General features: G+C 43.0%; 1 protein-coding gene across 4 annotated transcripts in view; it reads right to left on the reverse strand.

Annotated features, from left to right (window-relative positions):
- Positions 1 to 20,829, reverse strand: part of sbf1 (SET binding factor 1) — a 65,982-nt gene extending 45,153 nt beyond the window's left edge. For all 4 annotated transcript variants that reach the window (XM_069713141.1, XM_069713138.1, XM_069713139.1 and 1 more), the window contains exons 1-2: positions 20,627 to 20,829; positions 2,483 to 2,568 (exon numbers count right to left, since the gene is read on the reverse strand). In XM_069713141.1, the coding sequence (XP_069569242.1) occupies positions 2,483 to 2,568; positions 20,627 to 20,681 (141 nt within the window). In that variant the 5' untranslated portion in view covers positions 20,682 to 20,829. The remainder of the gene's footprint in view (positions 1 to 2,482; positions 2,569 to 20,626) is intronic.
- Between the last annotated feature and the right edge of the window lie 348 nt (positions 20,830 to 21,177).

The following is a 21,177-nucleotide window of genomic DNA, read 5'->3' on the forward strand; positions in this document are numbered from 1 at the left end:
AGATTAGAGTACATACCAACCTGGGTGACATATCAGACAACAGCGGGCCACGTGTCGCTGCAACACCTCGGAGTGATTCATTCAGGGCACGGCTATCATTAATGCAACAAAACAGGTTCTGAAAATTTTCCATCCGCTAACAGCGCCAGAGCAGCTCAGATTGAGCAATGGGAATAGACATGACAAGGTCAACATTAGCGGTGTTTTGTTTAGACATGACATCTACTGTAATATGTTATGCTATTCATGAGGTTGCCTCACCAACCTGGTGAGTTGATCTGAAGTTGGCAAATGATAAGTTACACATGCTACACATGCCAGCGTGTGTAAACACGCTACACATGCCGTTTGCTGGTTGCTTTTATCTCAGTTCCCTGATTAAGTCACGTTTAATTATCTGTTTCAGATCTGAATCATATTATGAATCTACACTGGCAGCTGACCTGCTTAATAAATAATAGGGATGCACTGAACTGACTTTTCCTCTTTTAATAACAATTAAGATACCATGTACCACTTTGACGGTGTTCTTATCATCTAAAATGTCTCACGCTTAGATCTCTGATTAAGATACGATAAAGCTGACTGCAGATCACGCTGACTTTTTAATCGGGCCAAAACACACCTGCTAAACAATGCAGCTCCTCCAATACGATGTTTTATCTTATCCGGTCCATGCAAAACTTTCTAAATTACCTCTAAATAACGCTCTGTGATGTCATAAAAACTACATGGAGTATATTTCAGTAACACCAGCTAAGTGTGAACGTTATTATCAACGCTGTCAGTTCCATATTAAAGTTATGGTTTGTACAGCTTTTTAAGTCTAAAATTAAAGCACCTTTTCAAGCACTGTTTAGTTGCATGAACCAAAAACGTCCAAACTCTCAAAGCCTTTATCAGTAAATTTGCGCTGTCGGTCAGCAGAGTGAAGCAGGTGAGCCGGCCGCCGGCCACGAGCTGCCGCGGTCAGACGGACGCTTTTGTGGACAGAACGCAGACGGGAGTCAGTGAGGCTTAAACGGACGGAACTTTGAATTCCAACTCACCCGCTGCATGTCAGAGATTACCGCTACTGACAACAACTGGAGCATGAAAGCATCTGTTTGTGTGGCAAAGTCTAACGAGAGACCATAAATAAGGCTTAAAGCTCCAATAGAGATCCCAAATCAAGTTTGAATGACAGAACCCAAACATGTTGATTTTCTGCATCAGCGAGGTTTCAGTTCAGTAAATGCCGCGGAGTATTTATTAAGGTATATGTTGATCAAATTCAGAGGCTGGCTAAAAAGTAAGTTGGAATTTGTGGAAAGGGGGAGACCATAATTAGGTCAATGATGTTGTTTAGGATATTTCTCTGCACCCATTTGTTTCCGCTCCATGTGAGAGTTTCATTGATGGTCACGCTATCTCTCCTCGGTTTGTCTGTCCACTCTATGTTCTTTATGTTCTACAGAAATGCATCTTTTTTTCCATCAGATTGTCACATGTTTGTATCATTTCTGTTCTGATAAAACCATGGATCTTTAAAAAGTCAACAAGCTCAGAAAAACAAGGCCTTTTCCGGCAAATCCAAGTGGGATATAAAATAGTTTATTTAGCTTAAAAAGTAGAAGTTTCTCAACCCATAAATAAAAATCTAATCCTTCAGTTTATCAGAAGAATTAAAATTAAAAATCCCCAAGTTTGGAGATATATGGTTTGAAAAACTGTAATCTTAAAAGTAAGAAGCAACTAAAGCTGACAAATACAGTGGAGTAAAAAGTCAAATATGTGCCTCGTCGGCCACAGTGGCAGTCAGACAAAAAACTAAAATTGCCAACCCTGGTAGGGACAATATACATTATACTCCACAATACTGTTGGACAAAGTAAGCAATATATTCTTAAAGTCTGAAAGAGAATGTGGTAAAAAACAGTTTTTTGGTGGCACAGCAGGAAAAGTCAGAAAGTCACCAAAACAAAATTTCAACTCAAGAGGACCGTGTATTTCCATCCCTGATATTATGCAATACGGCAAGTGACAATGAAATACTTAAATATCCCCACTGGGGGAATAAAAATGTCAGCCTTTCACATCTCAGTTTCTTATCAGGCTTCTGGGTCAAACCTGGCCACAAGTTCAAATGTTTTATCACTTGTGGGTGTAAGAAAGACATGTTTTCTCATCTATAAATAACCTGCACCCAGAGGGGGCAAACTGTATCTGCAGCAAACACACAAAAACCAAAAAATGTTTCATTATACACATAAAAGCCTCGTTTGACAAACTGGCCTACCCATAACTAACTTACATATTTAGCTACGACCACATGAAAACCAATTACAGAGGTCAGAGTGTGAAGAAAGCATTAGTTCCTGCTAAAAATCCTATGATGCTGACAATAACGATGAAGGGAGCGAGGGCATTGAACCTCTCATCCTGACCGGGTTAGAGTGTGTTGCGGTACACGGGAACATGACTGTGCTGTGTGTTGACTTACCAGCTCTATGCCTTGTGGGAACGGGCTGTCCTCCCAGTCTTTCTCAGGAAACCGCTGGAGAATGCAACCTTGACCTTCACCCTCCACTGCAGGGAGACACAGAGAGTCACGAACGCAGAGGTCAGTCCGTGTTATTTAGATTGCCTGATGTCTTGTTTGTTTCTACTAATAAGCTCCTTGGAGTATTTCATAAACCATATCATTTTTCTGTTGTCTGTATGTTGGCAAACAAATGAACTCGAAATTCAAATAAACATGTTTTGCAGCACCGTATCACGATGGTTAAGGACACTGGTATGTATGCAGTCATACGATGGCGTGTGTCCTCCTCTATCTTTGTAACCTGATGTCTGTTTTAATGCTACGCTATTGTACATACAGTGAGGGAACAAATCTGCAATATTACAGAACTCAAAACAGTAAGAAGACAGTTTGTTTGGAGGATGTTGCCACACCGACTGTTTCAACAGCGCTACCTAAAGACTCTGCTAGTTGACTAGTGGCTCTTAGTCCAACCAATAGTCAACTAGTCATTGCGTGCTTACAATATTAGTTACATTACATAAATAGATACATTTTCAATACTAAACCATAAAAATGTCCCTTTAAAACAACTTATAGAAGAGCCACGTGAACAAGCCACCTGTTAACAACAATGCGAACAGCAAGAGCAGTAATACTTCTGAATTTTCAGGAACAACCGGCGAGGAGACTTCAAATTTTGTTTGCATATCTAGAAACAGTATATTGTATCTGTGGTCGAGTCTATACCTGATTATTAACAGAGGTATTTGAGAGACAGAGTGACAGAGAGAGGAAGAGTAGGTGTATTTTAGAAAGCCTACAATACAAAACCAATCATATGCAATATGTTACCACTGCAGAGCTACGGTTCCTACCTACAGTACTACCTCTAGTGTGGTCTACCTCACAGCCTTTACTCTTCATACCAAACTCTGCAGAGTGAGAAGAGGCAGAGACAAAGTTGTGATGCTGCATGAACTGGGCTGTTGTTTCCTTTTTCTGGGGCAGTGACGAAGGTACACCGCGTTCAGATAAATGTTCTGCTGAAACTCAGGCCTATCGAGACACTTTATGGGCCGATCACAGTAACCTGTCAACATGCAGTGGATGTTTATCACGCATTCGCCACAAAAGGAGTTGCTCATTTCCCACAATAGCCCGGCGGACCTAAATCCCACAAGGCCAGCCTCCTAACACAGAAGGCTCCGCAGGGGTCAAATGTTTCTGCAAGTTATTTATAATGTGTCTGATAAGGCACCGATCCTGTGTTTGATCTATTCCTGCAGCTCAATGACTAATCAAAACTCGGTCAACAAGCACTTTTGTCATCGACTAACGTTTAGTCGACTGTTTGAGGGCTGCTCATGTTTCACCTGAGGACCATAAAGCCTTTGAACCAACAAAGAAAAGACGCACGTGGTGATGTTTTAACATCTATCACTCGGATCAGCTTACTTTGAATGTACAACTCAGCCTCCTCTTTCCATTGCTAAGCTACTTAGTAATTACTGACTTAAGCGGAAGAAAGAAAATGTACGGGCAGAAACCTTTTATCTTTATGTTTAATTATTCAAGTAGTAGTCAAAGCATTTGGCCAAAAAGCTCTCAATAAACCCAATGACCACTTGCTTTTCTTCATAGATAGGAGAGTGTGCAAAGCGAGAATCTTTCCTGAGAGGAAGAACTTCAGAGGTGATATATGCATGACACCGGGCACAGCTGTAGTGCATGCTGAACCACGTTAGAGGCATATTCAAAAAAGCTTGCAGCCAACAAATAAGTTGGTAGATTGAGTATGAGGAGTATTGACAGGTCAGTCCCATATGTAATTGTTCAACATTGGTGAGATGTGCTCAAATGGCTTATTTGCTGCTGGTTAATGAGGCCGTTTCCAGGGCCTGGCTCATCACAGCGGCACAATGACACAACAAAGGCAGACTTATGTAACCACCACAGGCCCGTCTCTCAGCTCAGTTCCAACCGAAGCTCGACTACAGGCTGCTTAACGGCAGCGTCCCTCGGCACGTAGAAAACACATTACCTCCCAATATGAAGGATATAAACTGAGAATGAAACTGCAAGAGTTACAGAGCTATTCTACAAAATCAAAACGAGAGGTTTCCCAGCATTTAGACCAACCCCAAACATGTTGTAAGAGACTGTGCCTCAAGAGAAGCTTTACCACAGAGGCTGAATGAAAACAGAAGCACAGAGATGGAGACAATACACAAACAGAAAGTAGGCCAGCATCCAAAACACACCAGGAAATGCTAAAGTGATTTAGTCTCCCTTGGGAACAAGACATACACCAATGCTTGTGGGAGTGGTGCTCCGGGATGAAGTTATCAAAACCAGGAGGTTCAATTTCTTTTCGTTTTGAGATGATTGCTCCTTATCTGTAGCCCCAACAGCACCTCAAGAGTTTCCACTGTAAAACAAACACTGAAACCTCAAGAAGGAACACATGAGGTGCACAGTGTCAGTATTTACATATACTGTACATACATACAGACACTTAGACCTCATGACCATAGACGAGAGCTGGGTAATCATGAAAAAAACGTTCAATACCAGTATCGACACCATGACTTGTACACCGGTTCATGAACAATGCTTTTTCTTTTTTGTACCAATTTTACAAAATCCATTTCAACAAAAAAGAAAGGGCTGGTGATGATTTGCTTTCTCCCCTTTTGATGTGCATTGTGACTTTCCGTTTGTACAAATAATGCAATTCTAGATTACAATTTGATCAACTTTTTGTTGACATTTTAACACCATCCAAACATGGCAAAATGAGTCAATGAGGAATACATCCAAAAACTACACATATCACAGTCTTTCTGAGTTTTATTTCACCTGCTATGAACCTCCTGGCTCTGTCTTGAAGCCAATGCTAAAAATATCATTCATTAGTGATACCACGGAAGAGGTTTCTGGAGAGCTCTGGTCGGGTGTGTGTGTGTGTGTGTGTGTGTGTGTGTGTGTGTGTGTGTGTGTGTGTGTGTGTGTGTGTGTGTGTGTGTGTGTGTGGGGGGGGTTGGGTTGTAAAGACGATGCATGCTGGTTTGGGGGTGGTTTGGGGGGTGGGGTGCTGTCTGTGTCAGCTGCAAACTAACTACTTTTAATAAACATTGCAAATTAAGCTCAACTCGGTAGGCAGACGTTTCTTCATTTACTGTTTATGAGCAGCTGAGATTGTCACTGCAAAGAGGATAGCTGGTCCACCTTAAAGGTCCGTCCACCTTCAGTGAGCCTGGTCAGGTTTGACGAGTGTTATCGCTAACTTCGAGGTTAACAAGCCTTCACTACATCAGCTGGTGGCCAAAAAGACGAGGGAACTTGACATGGGTCTTGAGGAGTTGTAGCATTTATTCACTAATAGTTATTTAGGCCGTCTAACTATGCGGTCCATGTAAATCCATTATCACGTACAGAAGTTTGCGATGATGACGTGACTGCGTCTTCAAGCTCATGAATAATTTTGTAGCACGCTTTTAACTTTTTCTGTAATTTTTGCATTTCACATGATCATCTTAATCACTTCAGAGAAGGCAGGTGTTGATTTCATCTGAGTGAGCTGAAAAATGACCACATCTGTTCCACAACGACCACAGCAGAAAATCTCAATTCACACAAGTCTCCTCCTTGTCACACACGCTGCTTTCCAGTCAGGTGCAGACTTGGCAAAGATTAAAAACAAATCTCCAGGAATGAGAGTTATTATATCCAGTCATAGTGGAAGAGTGAAACTGTAGTTTTTTCCTGCAGGTTGTATTTTATTCAACAAACCTGACATCTCAACTTTCATCAAACACTCAACAATGGTATATATATAAAAAAAAAAAGTTACTACTGTTCAGGTAGCAGACAGTAGTTGGCAGGCATGGAGAGCTGCTGCTGATGTAAGACAATAGTTTCAAAGGGCTCACTATCAGTCTACGTGGAGTGAGAGGAGTGTGAAGTGAAGGGCGTGGCCTTGCAGCGATATCACATCCGGCTATCAGCCAGAACTGTTGTGTAACAACAGCAGGTTAGCGACTGGATGACTTTCAATCTCATTTTGAGGCTTTTCTCTGACTGCCACACACGGCTCATTATCTTTACAACTATGCTCTTGCATTTTATACATCACCCTCAATGCTTTTGCACATAATGTTTTCGGTATCTAATTGTTTTTGCATCTTCTTCCTGATTTAATTGAAATGACCACCGACCTAAACTAACACCTCCTACAGACTTGCCATGAACAGCTGCCGCACTGCGCTGTATTTCTGTTCGTTTGTCCACCTGGTGAATCAGAGACCGTGTAAAAACAACTGTGTGTTTACAGTCTGAGCAGCACATTCAGCATGTCGCATTCAGTTCCTACAGTGCTGAGCAACCACAGAGACGTCCACGTCTCTGTCAACGTGCAGACTGTGAGCAGACTTTTCGTCCACATACTCTCTAGGAAGCAGCCAGTGACAGCCTGATCACACGTCCATGGCTCCCTGTAGTCCCAACCAGCCATTTTGTTCCAGTTCTTAACAAGTACTGGTTCTGACTGTTCACACACACACAAAAAAGAAAACAAAATGTTGAAGTTTCTTTTCAGCCATATTTAGGACTTGGACCACAATAAACTTCAATTAAGCAGGTTTCTGGTTAAATCTTTTGAATCTAGATTGCTGCATATTGAAGAAGATGAAAGGCAGAAGCCTGGCTGTGGGGGCCAGCGCTGGCGATGACCCCTTACACAGATGACTACTAGCAGTGACACAGGATGGATGCAGCTTGACTGCTCATGTGATCCCTGAGTGATGGCAAACAGAGTTGAAAAAAGTGTGTAGCTCAGTGAGCGCGCGTGCGTGTGTGTGTGTGTGTGTGTGTGTGTGTGTGTGTGTGTGTGTGTGTGTGTGTGTGTGTGTGTGTGAGTGTGTGTGAGTGTGTGAGTGTGTGTGTGTGAGTGTGTGTGTGTGTGTGTGTGTGTGTGTGTGTGTGTGTGTGTGTGTGTGTGTGTGAGTGTGTGTGAGTGTGTGTGAGTGTGTGTGTGTGAGTGTGTGTGTGTGTGAGTGTGAGTGTCATGCTTCTGCTGAACCAGACCACAGTCTCTTGTTTGCAAGCTTCCAAACCACAGTGACACGACATCAGGCTGTTTCCATAGCAACTGCAGTTATTGGGACAAAGGAACTCGCTGTGTTTTCATGCTCATTTGTAAGCAGACTTGCAACTATGTACAAAATGAAGTATTTAGGTTGATATTTAATTACATTGCCAAAACTCCTCTATAAGGTCTTGAGAGTTTACTTATACTGCATTCATCTTCTGGCATTTCCCTTTTCATGCTGCAACAATACGTTGAGTTGGAAAAAAAAAAAAAAAAGATGATTGACTTAAGTATCTTTTAATCAATACAGTGATTCCTGAATCTATGTTTATTATTTGCACAGACCTAACAGCAAACAGCTAACCATTTAGTCAATTAGCATTGGGGCAAAAAAAAAAAAAAGGTGGCCAAAGGGTGCCCGTTTTAACACTCAAAGAATCGATCGTCTCGCTGCTGAATGGTAACGGTTCAACTTTCAGCTAACTGCTAACAGCTAAGCTGTTATTGTCTAACTATTTGTTGACCGGAGGCAGCAACTACATCAACGCTTTCAGTCTGAGATGAGCTGAGTGCTCCAGAAACTAACCACCAGTGATTCCGCTTTGATTCATTTCATTCCAAGAGCTCCATGAGTGTATTGGGAGGAGACACCTATCAACTGCTTAACCTTTTAACTAACAGTAATACAGTTACAATGACTCAAAACTTTCTTTAACAGGGCAAAACACTGCGGAAAACAACAATTTTTGACAAAAAAATGTGTAAGACTAATAAATGTACATTTCCAAAATCACACTAGCAAATAGCACGCAGGGTACCCGAGCTCGCTGGACAGTAGCATGACAGTCAGTAAACAGCTTTGAGAGGCTCCGTCCCTAAAGTCTATTCAAGAAAAGAGATGGAGACTGAAAGATAGACCAGAGATCCACCAGAATAACACGACACGAGCCGTTTCTGCTGTTTGAAAGTTTTTGGGTAGAAATAAAAATCCGCTGATGACCAAAAGACTATTGTGAAGTTTGGCGAGCCACTTTTGATCCGAAGCCAGTAGCATCAGTTACAGAGTGAAGCCGAAGGGCGGGACACCGCTGGAAGAGGCATTTCCACGACACCATGAATAACAGAAAAAAAAAAAAGCAATAACCATCCACCCATATAAGGACATGGTCCCACTACAGTCAGTTGAGAAAGACGTGGTTAGAGCAACTATTTAATGACTGGACTCTATAGCAAACAGTCATTGTGCTCCAGTAAAGAGAGAGTTGTGACTCCCCTAATGCAACTGGAGGGAGGAGGCAGACATCCAGATCTGTACGCAGGATTCAAGGTCAGAGAGTTTCAGTTGTTAAAATAATGAGATGCCGTCACAATGTTCACATCCAAAAATGCCCCCATTATTGTTGTGAACTGCATCTGTTGCAGTATTGTTCTACGCTCAATGTTGACAAAGGCTACCGTCGGCTTGTTTACGCTCACATAGCGATGGCTCATAACTTCAGCCGAGTGCTGCTGCTCACAACATTTGTACCGACATTATCCTTTCAGTTTGTCACCGTGTAGCTGTTGAATGCAGTATTGCATGCGTGCATGTGTGCGGCAGCCTCGGTGGTTTTCTTCGAGCTATACCTGATAACTGTTTTTTGTTTTTTTGTTTTTTTAAGTACAGTACACAAAGCCAACTGTATCAGTAGCTTTTCAAAAGGCACAGAAAATATGACAAGAACCTGCATGAAGCAAAGGTAAATGGAGTAAATTGAGTTTTTGGTACTTGAAGGTTGTATATTGTAGTATTAATATTTGTTCTTGTTACTAATTAAACCCAGGCTATTTATCATTCACATTCTGTTTTCATATTTCAAGCAGCTGGGCGCTACAGTAGAAATTTTATGCATGTTTTATTTTTTGGAACAAAACAGTTTTATATGAAATAACAGTAATGTCTTTTGTTATCATCTCAGTCTTGTTCCTGAAATTTGGGTGAGTATAAAAATTGGAATCGAGAGTCAACAATTTTTCGCTATTGTTACGCCCCTAATATACTGATATTCATGCACCATGAGCTGAATTTCTAAATTTGCAGCAGCAACTACAGTGCGGGTTGAGTGAAATCAAATTTCACGTGTGCATGAGGAGAGCTGCCGTCACTGCATTGTGTTTCAGAACAGACTTAGTATCATTATGTTACGATAACATCTTCAGAAACATTCCCAGAGTTAAAGCATCCAAAACTATGACATCATTGAATTCAGACTGTACACCGCACCCACTGACGATGCTCTTTCTGCTGTCCACCCAGCTTCCCATTACACATAAATTCATTTACACGGCAACACGCAGCACTCACTTGTGCACTCTCAGAGTGCACAACAGTGTTGTTGAGCGATATGAAGGAGTGCGAGTCAGTTAAAGTCCAAAGGCCCTCGTTGCATCAACATGGTTTCATTTCACTGAAGTCCACAGAGCTCTTCAGCACATACTTTAGTAACACTTGACATTTAGCAATGTTTGAATTGGCTGTCAGATGATGGAGAAGATGATAATATTACATAAATAAATCAGTCGAATTATGTTCAAAACCAACTGGCTGAGCAGAGCTGCCATTTAGGAACTAATAGAGGGTGAAAAAAAAAGCTCCATCTGGCAACAGCCGTCACCCTGGAGACAATGTGGGACATTTCCTTTGTGCAAAAGCTCTTCAGCAAACTCACATCCTTCCTACAAAACTAATGCCCCCCTCCTCCACCATCCAAACCCCCCAAAACAAAAGAGAAAGGCTTTCCAGGAGAGGAAATGGCCTCAGAGAGGGGCACAGCAGCCAGAGTGACCAAACTCTTTTCAGTTGTAGGTAATACGTTCCTTCACATCTAATACATATCAACATGTTAACTGATGGTTAATACCGTGGCTTTTATTTCTTCTCTCTTCTAATTTCCACTCTGCAGCTACAGGTGGCTGTCTGCGATGGCCCTCAGCTTTTGTCTGAGCCACCGAACAGACTGAATAGCGTGGGGGTCCGTGCCAAAGCTCACAGCGCACAGCCCATCTACTTTCTAGTCACTCTGAGCAGCGTTTCTCAACCAAGAACAACCAGGATTCAACTTCCACTCAATACAAACAGACCTCGGCCTGTTTAATCATTCATATCCTGGTCATAAATAGCATATCGGTACATTATTTCATCAGGTCTAATCGCAAACAGCAAAACACAAGACATTATTTCAGTGCATTAGTAAAGTTCCCTGGAAGCGAAATCAACAAATGCAATGAGTGACTCTAAATGATAAGAAATCGAATTTAACCCTAATCCAGATCTTTTGGCTACCAAAATATTGAATTTGGCCCATTTTAAAACTAATCAAATCAATTCCTTTTAATAGAATCAGACTACAATCAGTGGCTTGCAGCGATCTATTTCAGTAAACAAGGATTTATGGCTCATTTCTAAGGTTGTGAAATCACTCTTCCTACGATAGCAAGTGCACGTACAGTAGGAAATGTTTATAGCCATCATTTTAACCTAACGAAGTCAAAGGCTATCATCAACGGTTGTTCTGGATTACTCAACTAATAATAATACACCATATAATTTACTGTGATACCATAATATTTTCTGAGACAGCTAACATACCGTAAAAAACTGAAACCGTTGCAACCCTCATTTTGACAATATTTTTGCACTTGTTTACTCATCTATGTGAGAGTGAAAAACACATTTAATAAGATCACTTGTGTTATAAACTTAACTGTCAGCATGAGCGAGAATTGCCATTGAATTGTTTCTTAACAATTACTGCAGCGGGTTGGAATACAAACCTCGACATCCTGACAGGGAGCTCAATGCTTGTCTTTATTTGCATGTATTCATATTTGACTAAAGGGCGGCTGATCTAGCAATAGCGACAAGACTTCGGTGTGTGTGGAGAAAACTCTCCGTCTGCCCGTCACTGCCCCCCCCCCCACCCCTCCTTTGCATCCACAGAAGTCACAATGACAAGCACAGTGCATTTATAAAGGAGCTGAGAGTCCTGAATAACCACCAGCTGAGCACAGTTTCAGCCTGAAACACACCAAACACAGTTATCTGCGCACTTCTTTATCCTTTTGTCTTTTCAAATTCCTACACAAAGTGGATATTACAATATAGCTGTCAGAGTCCACTGACACAATGAGATGTGTCAGGAACAACTAAAGGCCAGGTCTCGGAGTATTTGGGTGGATAGCAATAAAGGTGTCACGTTCCCACAAATGAGTGAAATTAGACTTTTTATGAAGTAAGATGTGCCCCATTCAAACCACATTGGAAAGTGGTCTGGGAGTGTGAACACAAGTCGGTTCAAGGCCACACTGGAGGAACACCTGCTCCGCTGAGGTCCTCTGCGTAGGCAAAACGCTGCATGGCTCTGCAGAGTGAAGCTGAACTGAACAGAAAGTAGGAGAGATTGTACATGCAAAGTGGACCGGTGGCTATTAAGCGGCAGTTTACTGAATAAAAAGGCAGGTTGTCTACATGGTGCTCCTTCACAAAAGCCTTCTCTGTTTTGTTTTTTTTAAGTTTACTTCATCAGTCATTTCTGACCTATTCTAGACTCACGAGAGCCCTGGACTGCTCGCACAGTTCATTTATCCACTGCAGTGCAGAGGCCGACCCTCTCAATCGCACTGGATCACCCCTGACACACGGTGAAGCCCAAACTAAACGGCCTCACTAGCTGGTAACAATCACATGATGGGGAAGGAACACTGCATGATGCTGTCAGGGATGATTTTGTGGCTCTGAATGAGGTTTAAGTATTCAAGAGAGCAGCGTGGTGAAGTACTCAAGAAATATGTTTTTGGTGAATTAATGAAAATGTGTGTGAAGCAGCAGCATGTGGATCTCATAAAGACTGGCATCGTTCATCCGGGTCACACTGTAGTTGCAACATACACTTAACTTTTTTTAGAGTTACCTTAAAGGCAAGAGCAAAGGAGTAACAGTGAACCAGCAGATATGGATAGATGGATTCATAAATCTGGTTCTTCACCACAGACACAATGAAATATAGGAACTATGAATGTAAGCAAGGCCTCAAAAACAAGACGTAAACGAAACTTCTGAGTGCTGCTCCACGCTACATTACTAGAAGATATTATAGCTGTGGGCCAATGCACTCAATCACAACATATCCTCTGGCTTCCGGGCCTTTGTCCCGCGAATCATTTCAGCCAAACATGCTTCTTTCTTACATTCTAATAGTATCAGATTGAATTCAGTCGTAAATGAACCCCCCAAAACTCCACCAGAGCTTTAACCACCCACGAACATGTACCAGAAACAACATCATCAACCAGCAGAGAAAAACCGTGTGCGTGTCTCATAACCAAAGAGGAATTAGACCAAGTACCACTAATACAGTGGATGGAGACTGTTTGATTTAGGTTCAGACTGTGGCTGACACGTATGATTAATATGGGATGATACATGGATGCATGTCTCAAAGGGGCTATTATACTGTTTATTACTTTTAATGAATGCTGAGTTCTCTCATGGTAAACCCTAAAGGTACAGATTCAAATTATGAATTTAATTATAATTAAATGATGCGATACGTTTTTATTTTTTATCTCCAACCAGAAATGTACAACCAACCAAAAGCCTTCAACATTGATCAGAATGATGTTTAAAGAACACAGACTATTTACTGGGGGAGGGGAGAGCAGCACTGACTGTACCATAAACATACAGTGACAAAGACATCAAATCAGCTCTGGACCAATAACTGTCCTTGAATCTGCATATTCAAACCAATCACAGACTACATATAAGATTAGAGTGGGCAGAGTGGGTAGCTGGGAGGCAGATTTCTCGTATTTGTTTTTTTTTCTGACGGACAGATTTGACCTGGAGGCCGTCTTAATAAAACTGAGGCTTAATCTTTTACCACCAGTCACTCTTTCAGTGTCTCTGATGCATATATTTAGCTCCTGCTGTGAGAATTGCCAATATAGTGGAGGCAAAGCACTAAAGAACAAAGTTTCCTTTCTTGATTTTACATCATACAAACATCTAATAATACTCTGTCCCTATTAAAAAAAGAAGACTGTGAAAGATGGGCAGTAATATTACACAAGCAAGCATGTATCCCTTGGACAGATGGTGACGTGGTTACCACAGCAGCCAGCCGGCCTCACACAGCCGGCTCTAATAACCCTAACAACCCCTATCTTTAAATCAAAATGGTCCGGATACGCTGGAATCGCCCCTCGGGGATTTGAACGATTGCTCCCTGGAGCACCGACAGGCCAACTGTGAGCAGCACTGACTCAGGCTTTGTCCTGAGAGGGGACAGATAAATTCTCTGAATTCCAGGGAAACCATCAAAGCATTATGGAGGAGGGCATCCACTCTGATCCGCTGTGCAACCCCATCTGGTTGGTGGTGAATCGTGGGCTTCTGTTTAGTAGGAGCACGCCGGCTACTCGGGACTGGCTAACTATAGCAGCTAACAATTGGGTTTTCAGGGTGCGACGCCGGGCTTCTGATTCACCGAGCCTTGTCTCCATCACAGAGAGTAAACTACATTTAAAGCATGTACCATTATCACTAACGAAGGTAAAGGAATAACTAAACATAACACACACTGACCAAGAAAGACCAGGAGAGTGAGAGGCAGAGAGAAGTTATCGTTAACTGCGAAGCTAAAAAAAAATTTAAAAAAACGATCAGATCAAAATAGCTTGTGCACGACTGTGTGAAAAAAAGAAAGTCGCTAAAAGGAAAGAGCTATGAGTGCTTGAGCCGAGCTAGTGCAAGTTTAAATGTCTAGCGGGTATTTAGCTGCTGTAATGAAGAACATAACAAATTAAAAAAAAAATGCTGCTGGTGACCCAGAAACACGGCAATGGGAAATAAGACAATAATAATAAGACACTAAGTGCAGCACGTCATTCTGTTATTGTAGTTGAAAACAACTGAAGTAGTCTCGTCACAGATTTAGATTTTGGCTATTTTGATAAAAAAAAAATCATCACCTCATTTTTTGCAGCTGTATGTTTTCAAACATGGAAGGAAACACACGGGCTATGTCTTTTACTTTGATCACAATCTGTTCTGCTGTTAAGTCTAAAAATACTGCTGGTTTCTGTCCCATATCACCCAGCTCTATTAAACATGTACCTCTGCAACAAATTAGATCAAAAAAGGATGTATGTTAAAAGGCACTTTTCATTAAGAGCACTTCAAATTCAGGAAATGTGATTGTAGTTGCACTGGGTCTTACACACCGACTACTACAACTGTGTTTCTCTAAATCTGGGGCAGAACACCCGGCCTTTTGTTGCCCCCCTGGGGTGCAGATCACATTTACTTAGCAACACACACACACACACACACACACACACACACACACACACACACACACACACACACACACACACACACACACACACACACACACACACACACACACACACACACACACACACAAGCTGTCCTATACAGCCTTGGATTACAATTTGAGTATACACTATCTGACAGAATAAGAAGTGTCTGCTGACAGAGCAGGTCTATATATGGCCAGTTTATGTAAGGAAGCATGTGTGTAGAAGCATGTATCTGTATTCTACAGGCAGACACACACACACACACACACACACACACACACACACACACACACACACACACACACACACACACACACACACACACACACACTTCCGTATCTGTGTAATAGGAATGAGGGAATGAGGGCAGTGTTGGGGCCCTGGGGCCTTCGTCTCCCTCATGAATAACAAGCATTCAGCCAGCAGACAGACTGCTGTAATACCGCCACACACACACACACACACACACACACACACACACACACACACACACACACACACACACACACACACACACACACACACACACACACACACACACACACACACACACACACACACACACACACACACACACACACACACACACACCACAGTGATATGATGGAGGATTCCCACTGACTTCAGCACAATGACAGGTGTTCAGAAAGATTTCAAATACATTTGCGTTTTTTCTCAAATCTGAATTACAATTTATTATCTTTTTCAAAATTTGGTGGACAGTTGCAGTTGCGTATGGGGACGAAATATTGCCACTGCTAACTTAAAACAAAAATATGTATTCTTCATTATTGGTTGGACTCATTGTACGTCTGCCGGTCAGTACGCCACGAGGGCTCATCACAACCCACAGGCCACATGGGGGTAAACGTTGCTGCGGCAACGCAGCAAACACACAGAGCCGGCCACAAACAGGCGAGCCATGTATCGAGATGCACACAGGGACACAGAAGTGTCAGTGCACCACAATCACGGCTGCGACCCAGCATCACGCCGTCTCCCTATGAAAGGCAGATTGTGAGGGCTATTTCTGGAGGGCCTAAAAGCCCCGCTCTGCAGCGATGGAGGAAGTGGCTGCCCACAGGCTGGCACTGCTGGCAGCATCACACACACTCCTCTCTCCGCCCCACTTCATCTTGCTTTCAGTCTGAGAGGTTTCTATTTCCCCTCTGAGCTTTATGTACCTTCATGAAGATGTGAATCACGCACTCGGCATTCAATGAGTGCCAAAAATTAGTCACAGCTTCATCACAATAACGGAAATACGTCAATAAGAACCGAAGCATCGGTACCGAGTCAACGGCGAAGATCTGAAAATGTTACAAAAAAATAAGCTATTTTGCATTGATGATCGGGAAGGAGTTTGAGAAAACCAAAAGCCAGAACGCAAACTGTGTCTGAGCGTTACTAACAGAAAGAAGAAACACATCAAACTTTTACAGATTTTAAGCTTCAAGTTGCCAAACATCTCATCAGAATGTCTGTATCCTGAAATGTTACCGTCATTGTCTGCAAATTGCAAAAGCTGCATCTGTTGCTCCTGACACAACATTTACAAAGACGAACAGTGTTTTGTTTAGGCCAATTGCAAAATTTTGCATTGCTAAAATTGCGAGGCGGGTGCTCATACCGTTAGTCATTACGTGTGGAGGCCACTAAAGGCCGGCTGCATAGCTCTCGGTCTGTGACGCAGCAGCTGAAGCTGATCGCGGCCTTCCTTCACAACGCTCCTCATTCCACCAGACACAGCACAGCGCGTTTCAGAGGCTTCCCAGAAGCAGCTCTTTGCTCCCCCAAAGAAAAAACACCTCCACTATCTTTGACAGGGAAAAAAATAGTCTCGGTGCCGTCAAGCTACACGGAGAGTCAGACACAAAAAAGACATACTGTAGGTATCAAATTAGGTATTGAGAATTGGTAAGTATTCTGATAAAAATTTCTAGTATCATGACACGTACGGACCGGCAATGAATTGCAATATTATTTGTTGACTCGCTAATCGAGCTATAAAGTACCCCAAAAAAAGTATAAGGTATCCTGCCTCATCAACAAGGGGAGTAGCATCTTACACCCGGATTTATTAAAGGGAGAATTAACACAGTGGAACTGTTATTGCAAAATCTGTGAAGGCCGACACATTTAGAATATATTATCGTGTATCATCACATCACCTTAATGCATCTCATACTGAATAAGTATACAAGCATATCTAGTAGACGCACTGCATACAGATGGTATGTGGACAGGAAGCAATAGAGGCTGCAACGTGGCTTTGTAAGATAAATGAGCGTCTGTGCTGAAACTGAAACAACAGGTTTTCTTCTTACTTTTCTGAATATGTTTTACTACAAGCCAAAGTTTTCAAATATTAAAGGTTGTCTAAACACAAGCAGCCATAAAATAACTAAGAACTTTGATTAGATCCAAAATAGTCCAATAAGTAAAGTTATGATTTAAATCAGTTAAACTCAGTTTGTACCAAATAAAGTACTGAGATTCAGTAACCAATACCACATATGAAAACACCTGCATTAGTGTCAGTCGGGCTGGCGTCGCATCATTATTTGAAATCTTAGTCAAACAAACGAATCTGTGAAATATGAAACTATTTTGCTTAAAGACCTGACAACCAAACTAGCGTCACACTCACTGCTGCAAAAGTGTCCCAGTCAGGGGTCACAGCACACCGACGGATGCCTTTCATTTTGTTTACTATGGTATCAGAGCACCCTTAAATCTTGTGTCTCAACGTCACAACTTTACAATCATGACAACACCGATGGCCACAGAGACAACCTGAGCTTTGTAAACACAACGTGCATGCTCAGTCTGCTTTGTGTGCGCTGCTTTGTGTCCTCGCTGGTCGTTAATGTTGTGAATGGGTCCCGAAACTGACTGCAAGCTGTCGGGTACGTGTGTGTTTGTGTGTGATAGAAGAGGCTGGCTGCCGAAGCTGTCACTCCAACAGCCATCCTGAATTCTGGGCGGCCGCCACAATGACCAACACCCTCAAACTGCAGCGCCGGAGGCACACAGATGGAGCTACAAAAGAGGCTGTATGTTAGTGTGTGTGTGTGTGTGTGTGTGTGTGTGTGTGTGTGTGTGTGTGTGTGTGTGTGTGTGTGTGTGTGTGTGTGTGTCCCTTCACTGTCTTGAATGAGGCCGCCTCACACAGACGCACACAAACCAAACACGCCCCTTTCCTGGTTTTCAGACAAGCAAAGGGGGACAATCTGGATTCTCACTCTAAACATAAGCCTCCCTTGGGTCCTCTCCCCAGTTTCCTGTTTGGGCCTCGTACTGTGAATCCACTTGGCTGTTCCTCGGCACGGTGGAGGAACCGCTGTCAAAACACAAGTGACATTCTGTGGAGTTTCTCAAAAGACCCTCAGTAGAAGGACCACACCCCAGCAACTACAGACTCTTCCAAACTCATAGGCAGCCATCTTGGCTCTGAGTAAGATCCACTGATACCCTAACGTAGCATCTAGGTTGAGCACAATGTGAGTAACCTGACACTTCAGAAACAAACACAGAGGATGAATGGAAGATTCAAGGCTCTGCTTTCCAGGTTAGCATCTGTTAGCAGAACCAAACTGTAACTGGCTATTTAAAAGTGAACAGAGGACGAGAGGACCCATCTGCAGTCCATCTGCAGGTAAGAAAGAAGCTCCGCCAGCAGGATGTTCGTTTTGGAAACACCCACAAGGTTCCTGTCAGTGACAGCGCTCAGAGGCAGATGAGCGGCAATGATGTCAGCCCTAAAAACCTGTCAGTGCCCACGCTTGCAAAATATTCCACTGAGTGACAAGCAGCAACCGCTCAGAGACAAATACGCACAAACATGTAGACAGGATGCATGAAATATTTAGACACTAGAGGAAACTCCACTGTACTGCAGAATTCCTGCTATTCTTAATACGAGCACTGTTCATTCGTCATGCGCAGCCAAGTGTTTTCTTTGCAGTCATCTAGTGCCAGCACACCGCAACAGGAAAAATTATAACACAAGCAACAACATATCGTACACAAAGATGAAAATCAGCCATATCAGATTTGAAATTGAGCCCCACCTCCTGACATCGTCTACTGACACAGCAGGAGACATTGATTTTTGATTGGTGAGCATGCTTTCGTGAGGAACATGCTTCGATATACAATATTTTTTTTTAAATCTCCATTTCTGTTGCAAAAATGTGTGAGGAAACCAGACCAAACTGAAAGAGCATGTAGTCACAGAATATTCACACAGAAAGTCAGTGATGATAATGTCAGCGCATTAAATGATGGTGTTGAATTTACCACAACAAAATGCCTTCACCTAGAAACTTAACATAAAGTGAAGTAGCTCACAGCAGTGACACAGCAGTAGAGGGGCAACGCCAACAATCATCATCACCCTTAAGTGTTTGGTTTTTATGAGGCACGGGAACCTTGATCCATTAAAGCCACTGTGGCTTCAATGTCTGGTTTCCAGATGCTTTTTACAGGCTCGTTCTACTCTGCTTCTCATTCAGGCACCGTAGAACAGGAAGGAGAGTTTCTGCAGCGTTTGCGGTGTCCACGTTATAACATCCTGTATTCACCTCTTTCTGAACAAACAAGAAAATACAAGATGCAGTAAGTGCATTCATGCAATCAGAAGAAGTGATGTAGGTAACTGTGGCATCAAGATAAAAGCCAGTTCCCGGCCTGCTTTTAGCTACAGAGGGCTTGACATGTTACAATTTGCCTCTCCTGAATAAATCATAGGCAAAAATCCACTCTCCATAAAAAAAAAAGTCTCCCACGTTACAAGTTGCATGCTTCCATTGGATAGGCCAGTTGAATATTTCATGATTAAACGGGCCATTATACTGCACAGATCTAGGCCAAGGCTCAGGGTGAAGGGAGGGAGGGGGGCTCAGATAACGGTCCAAACCCCGTCCCAACGATGGGAGGGGGGGGGGGGGGGCTAAGGGAGGGGTAAAGCCATCTGGGTTAATCCACGCAAAACACACATAGCAAACAATCAGCAACTCCGACGACCATCTAGATTAAAAAGTAGGCTTTGAACCGAGTCCAGGTGGAAATCATCAGGTTTTCGGTTCCCACTGTCCCATGTCACTGCTCAGGACTCTGCAGCCACAACACTGACACCTCCCTATCCCACTGTAGGGCGACGTTTTGCTTTAAAATGCCACTTCTAATAAGAGACTATAGAGAAAACAGAGGAGTGTGCAGCTGAAACGGTGAAACGGGTGAATAAATCCGTCTTAGGTCGCAGTGAAGCAAACAGCCATCCCCCCTCACAGCTAGCCCGGCTACGTTAGCTCCGAGCAAGTCAACTTAGCCCGAGTTTGCTGTCAACAGAGAAGAGACCGTTTCTCTTGCCGAAGCTAAAACGAGTCTTGAAGTAAAGGGTTGTTATCGACTTTTGCATTAAGTGTGTTCTTCTGTCAGAAATGCAAAACACCGGCTGACAATCTCGCATTCAAATACACTAATCCCGTGAGGCCTGCGCATCCCGGGTCTAAATTTGACAGCTACATCCCAGCTGACAGCGCCTAACGTCGGTCAGCTGTGAATGGCGGCCCGGCCCGTCCCCGCCTCCCTTCCTCGCCTCCTGTTTACCCACAGCTAATAATATGCCGTTAAAGCTAGCAGGGTATGCTAACTCAAGTACCCACCTCGCTTTTCGAGGTCGTAACCGACCACAACAAAGTAGTCGGCGAGCCTTGCCATCTTGGGAGCTCACGGCGACAGGCCTTTCTCGATAAATCCTTTTCTCGTTTTGCCGTCAATAGTCCATTTACGTCCTGCCGGCGATAGACACATCACGGGCGACAGTAGCATCCTTCCAGCTGTACCTTGCCGCCATACTGTCAGTCTGCCTTGCCCTGACAGCAGAGAGCCGGGAGTCTGCGCACTGAGGGACTTCCAGGGAGGGGCTGCTCGGCAGGAATGTCCCATGTGGGGAGCCAAACCAGCTCAGGGGCCAAAAGTCTGACCAAAACCTATAATAAAGCATGAAGTTTCAACAGTGCCGGCGCTAAAAGGGTGAAAGGTGGTGACGATTTTTCAGAGCCCTAATAAAAGGAGGACCCACAAAAATCTTGTGGGACTGCTTTATTTTGAAAATAGGTATCGAAGAGCATTCATCTTAAAGCGGAATTAAAGGGTCTTAGATTCTCCTTAAAGAAGCGTACTGTTGGTTACAAAAAAATTCAGTTAAATCTCA

Source organism: Brachyistius frenatus, unplaced genomic scaffold (genome assembly GCF_029030835.1).
Source record: "Brachyistius frenatus isolate BFR_SWC_R1_liver_20210118 unplaced genomic scaffold, ASM2903083v1 Contig_116, whole genome shotgun sequence".
Taxonomy (NCBI): Eukaryota; Metazoa; Chordata; class Actinopteri; family Embiotocidae; genus Brachyistius; species Brachyistius frenatus.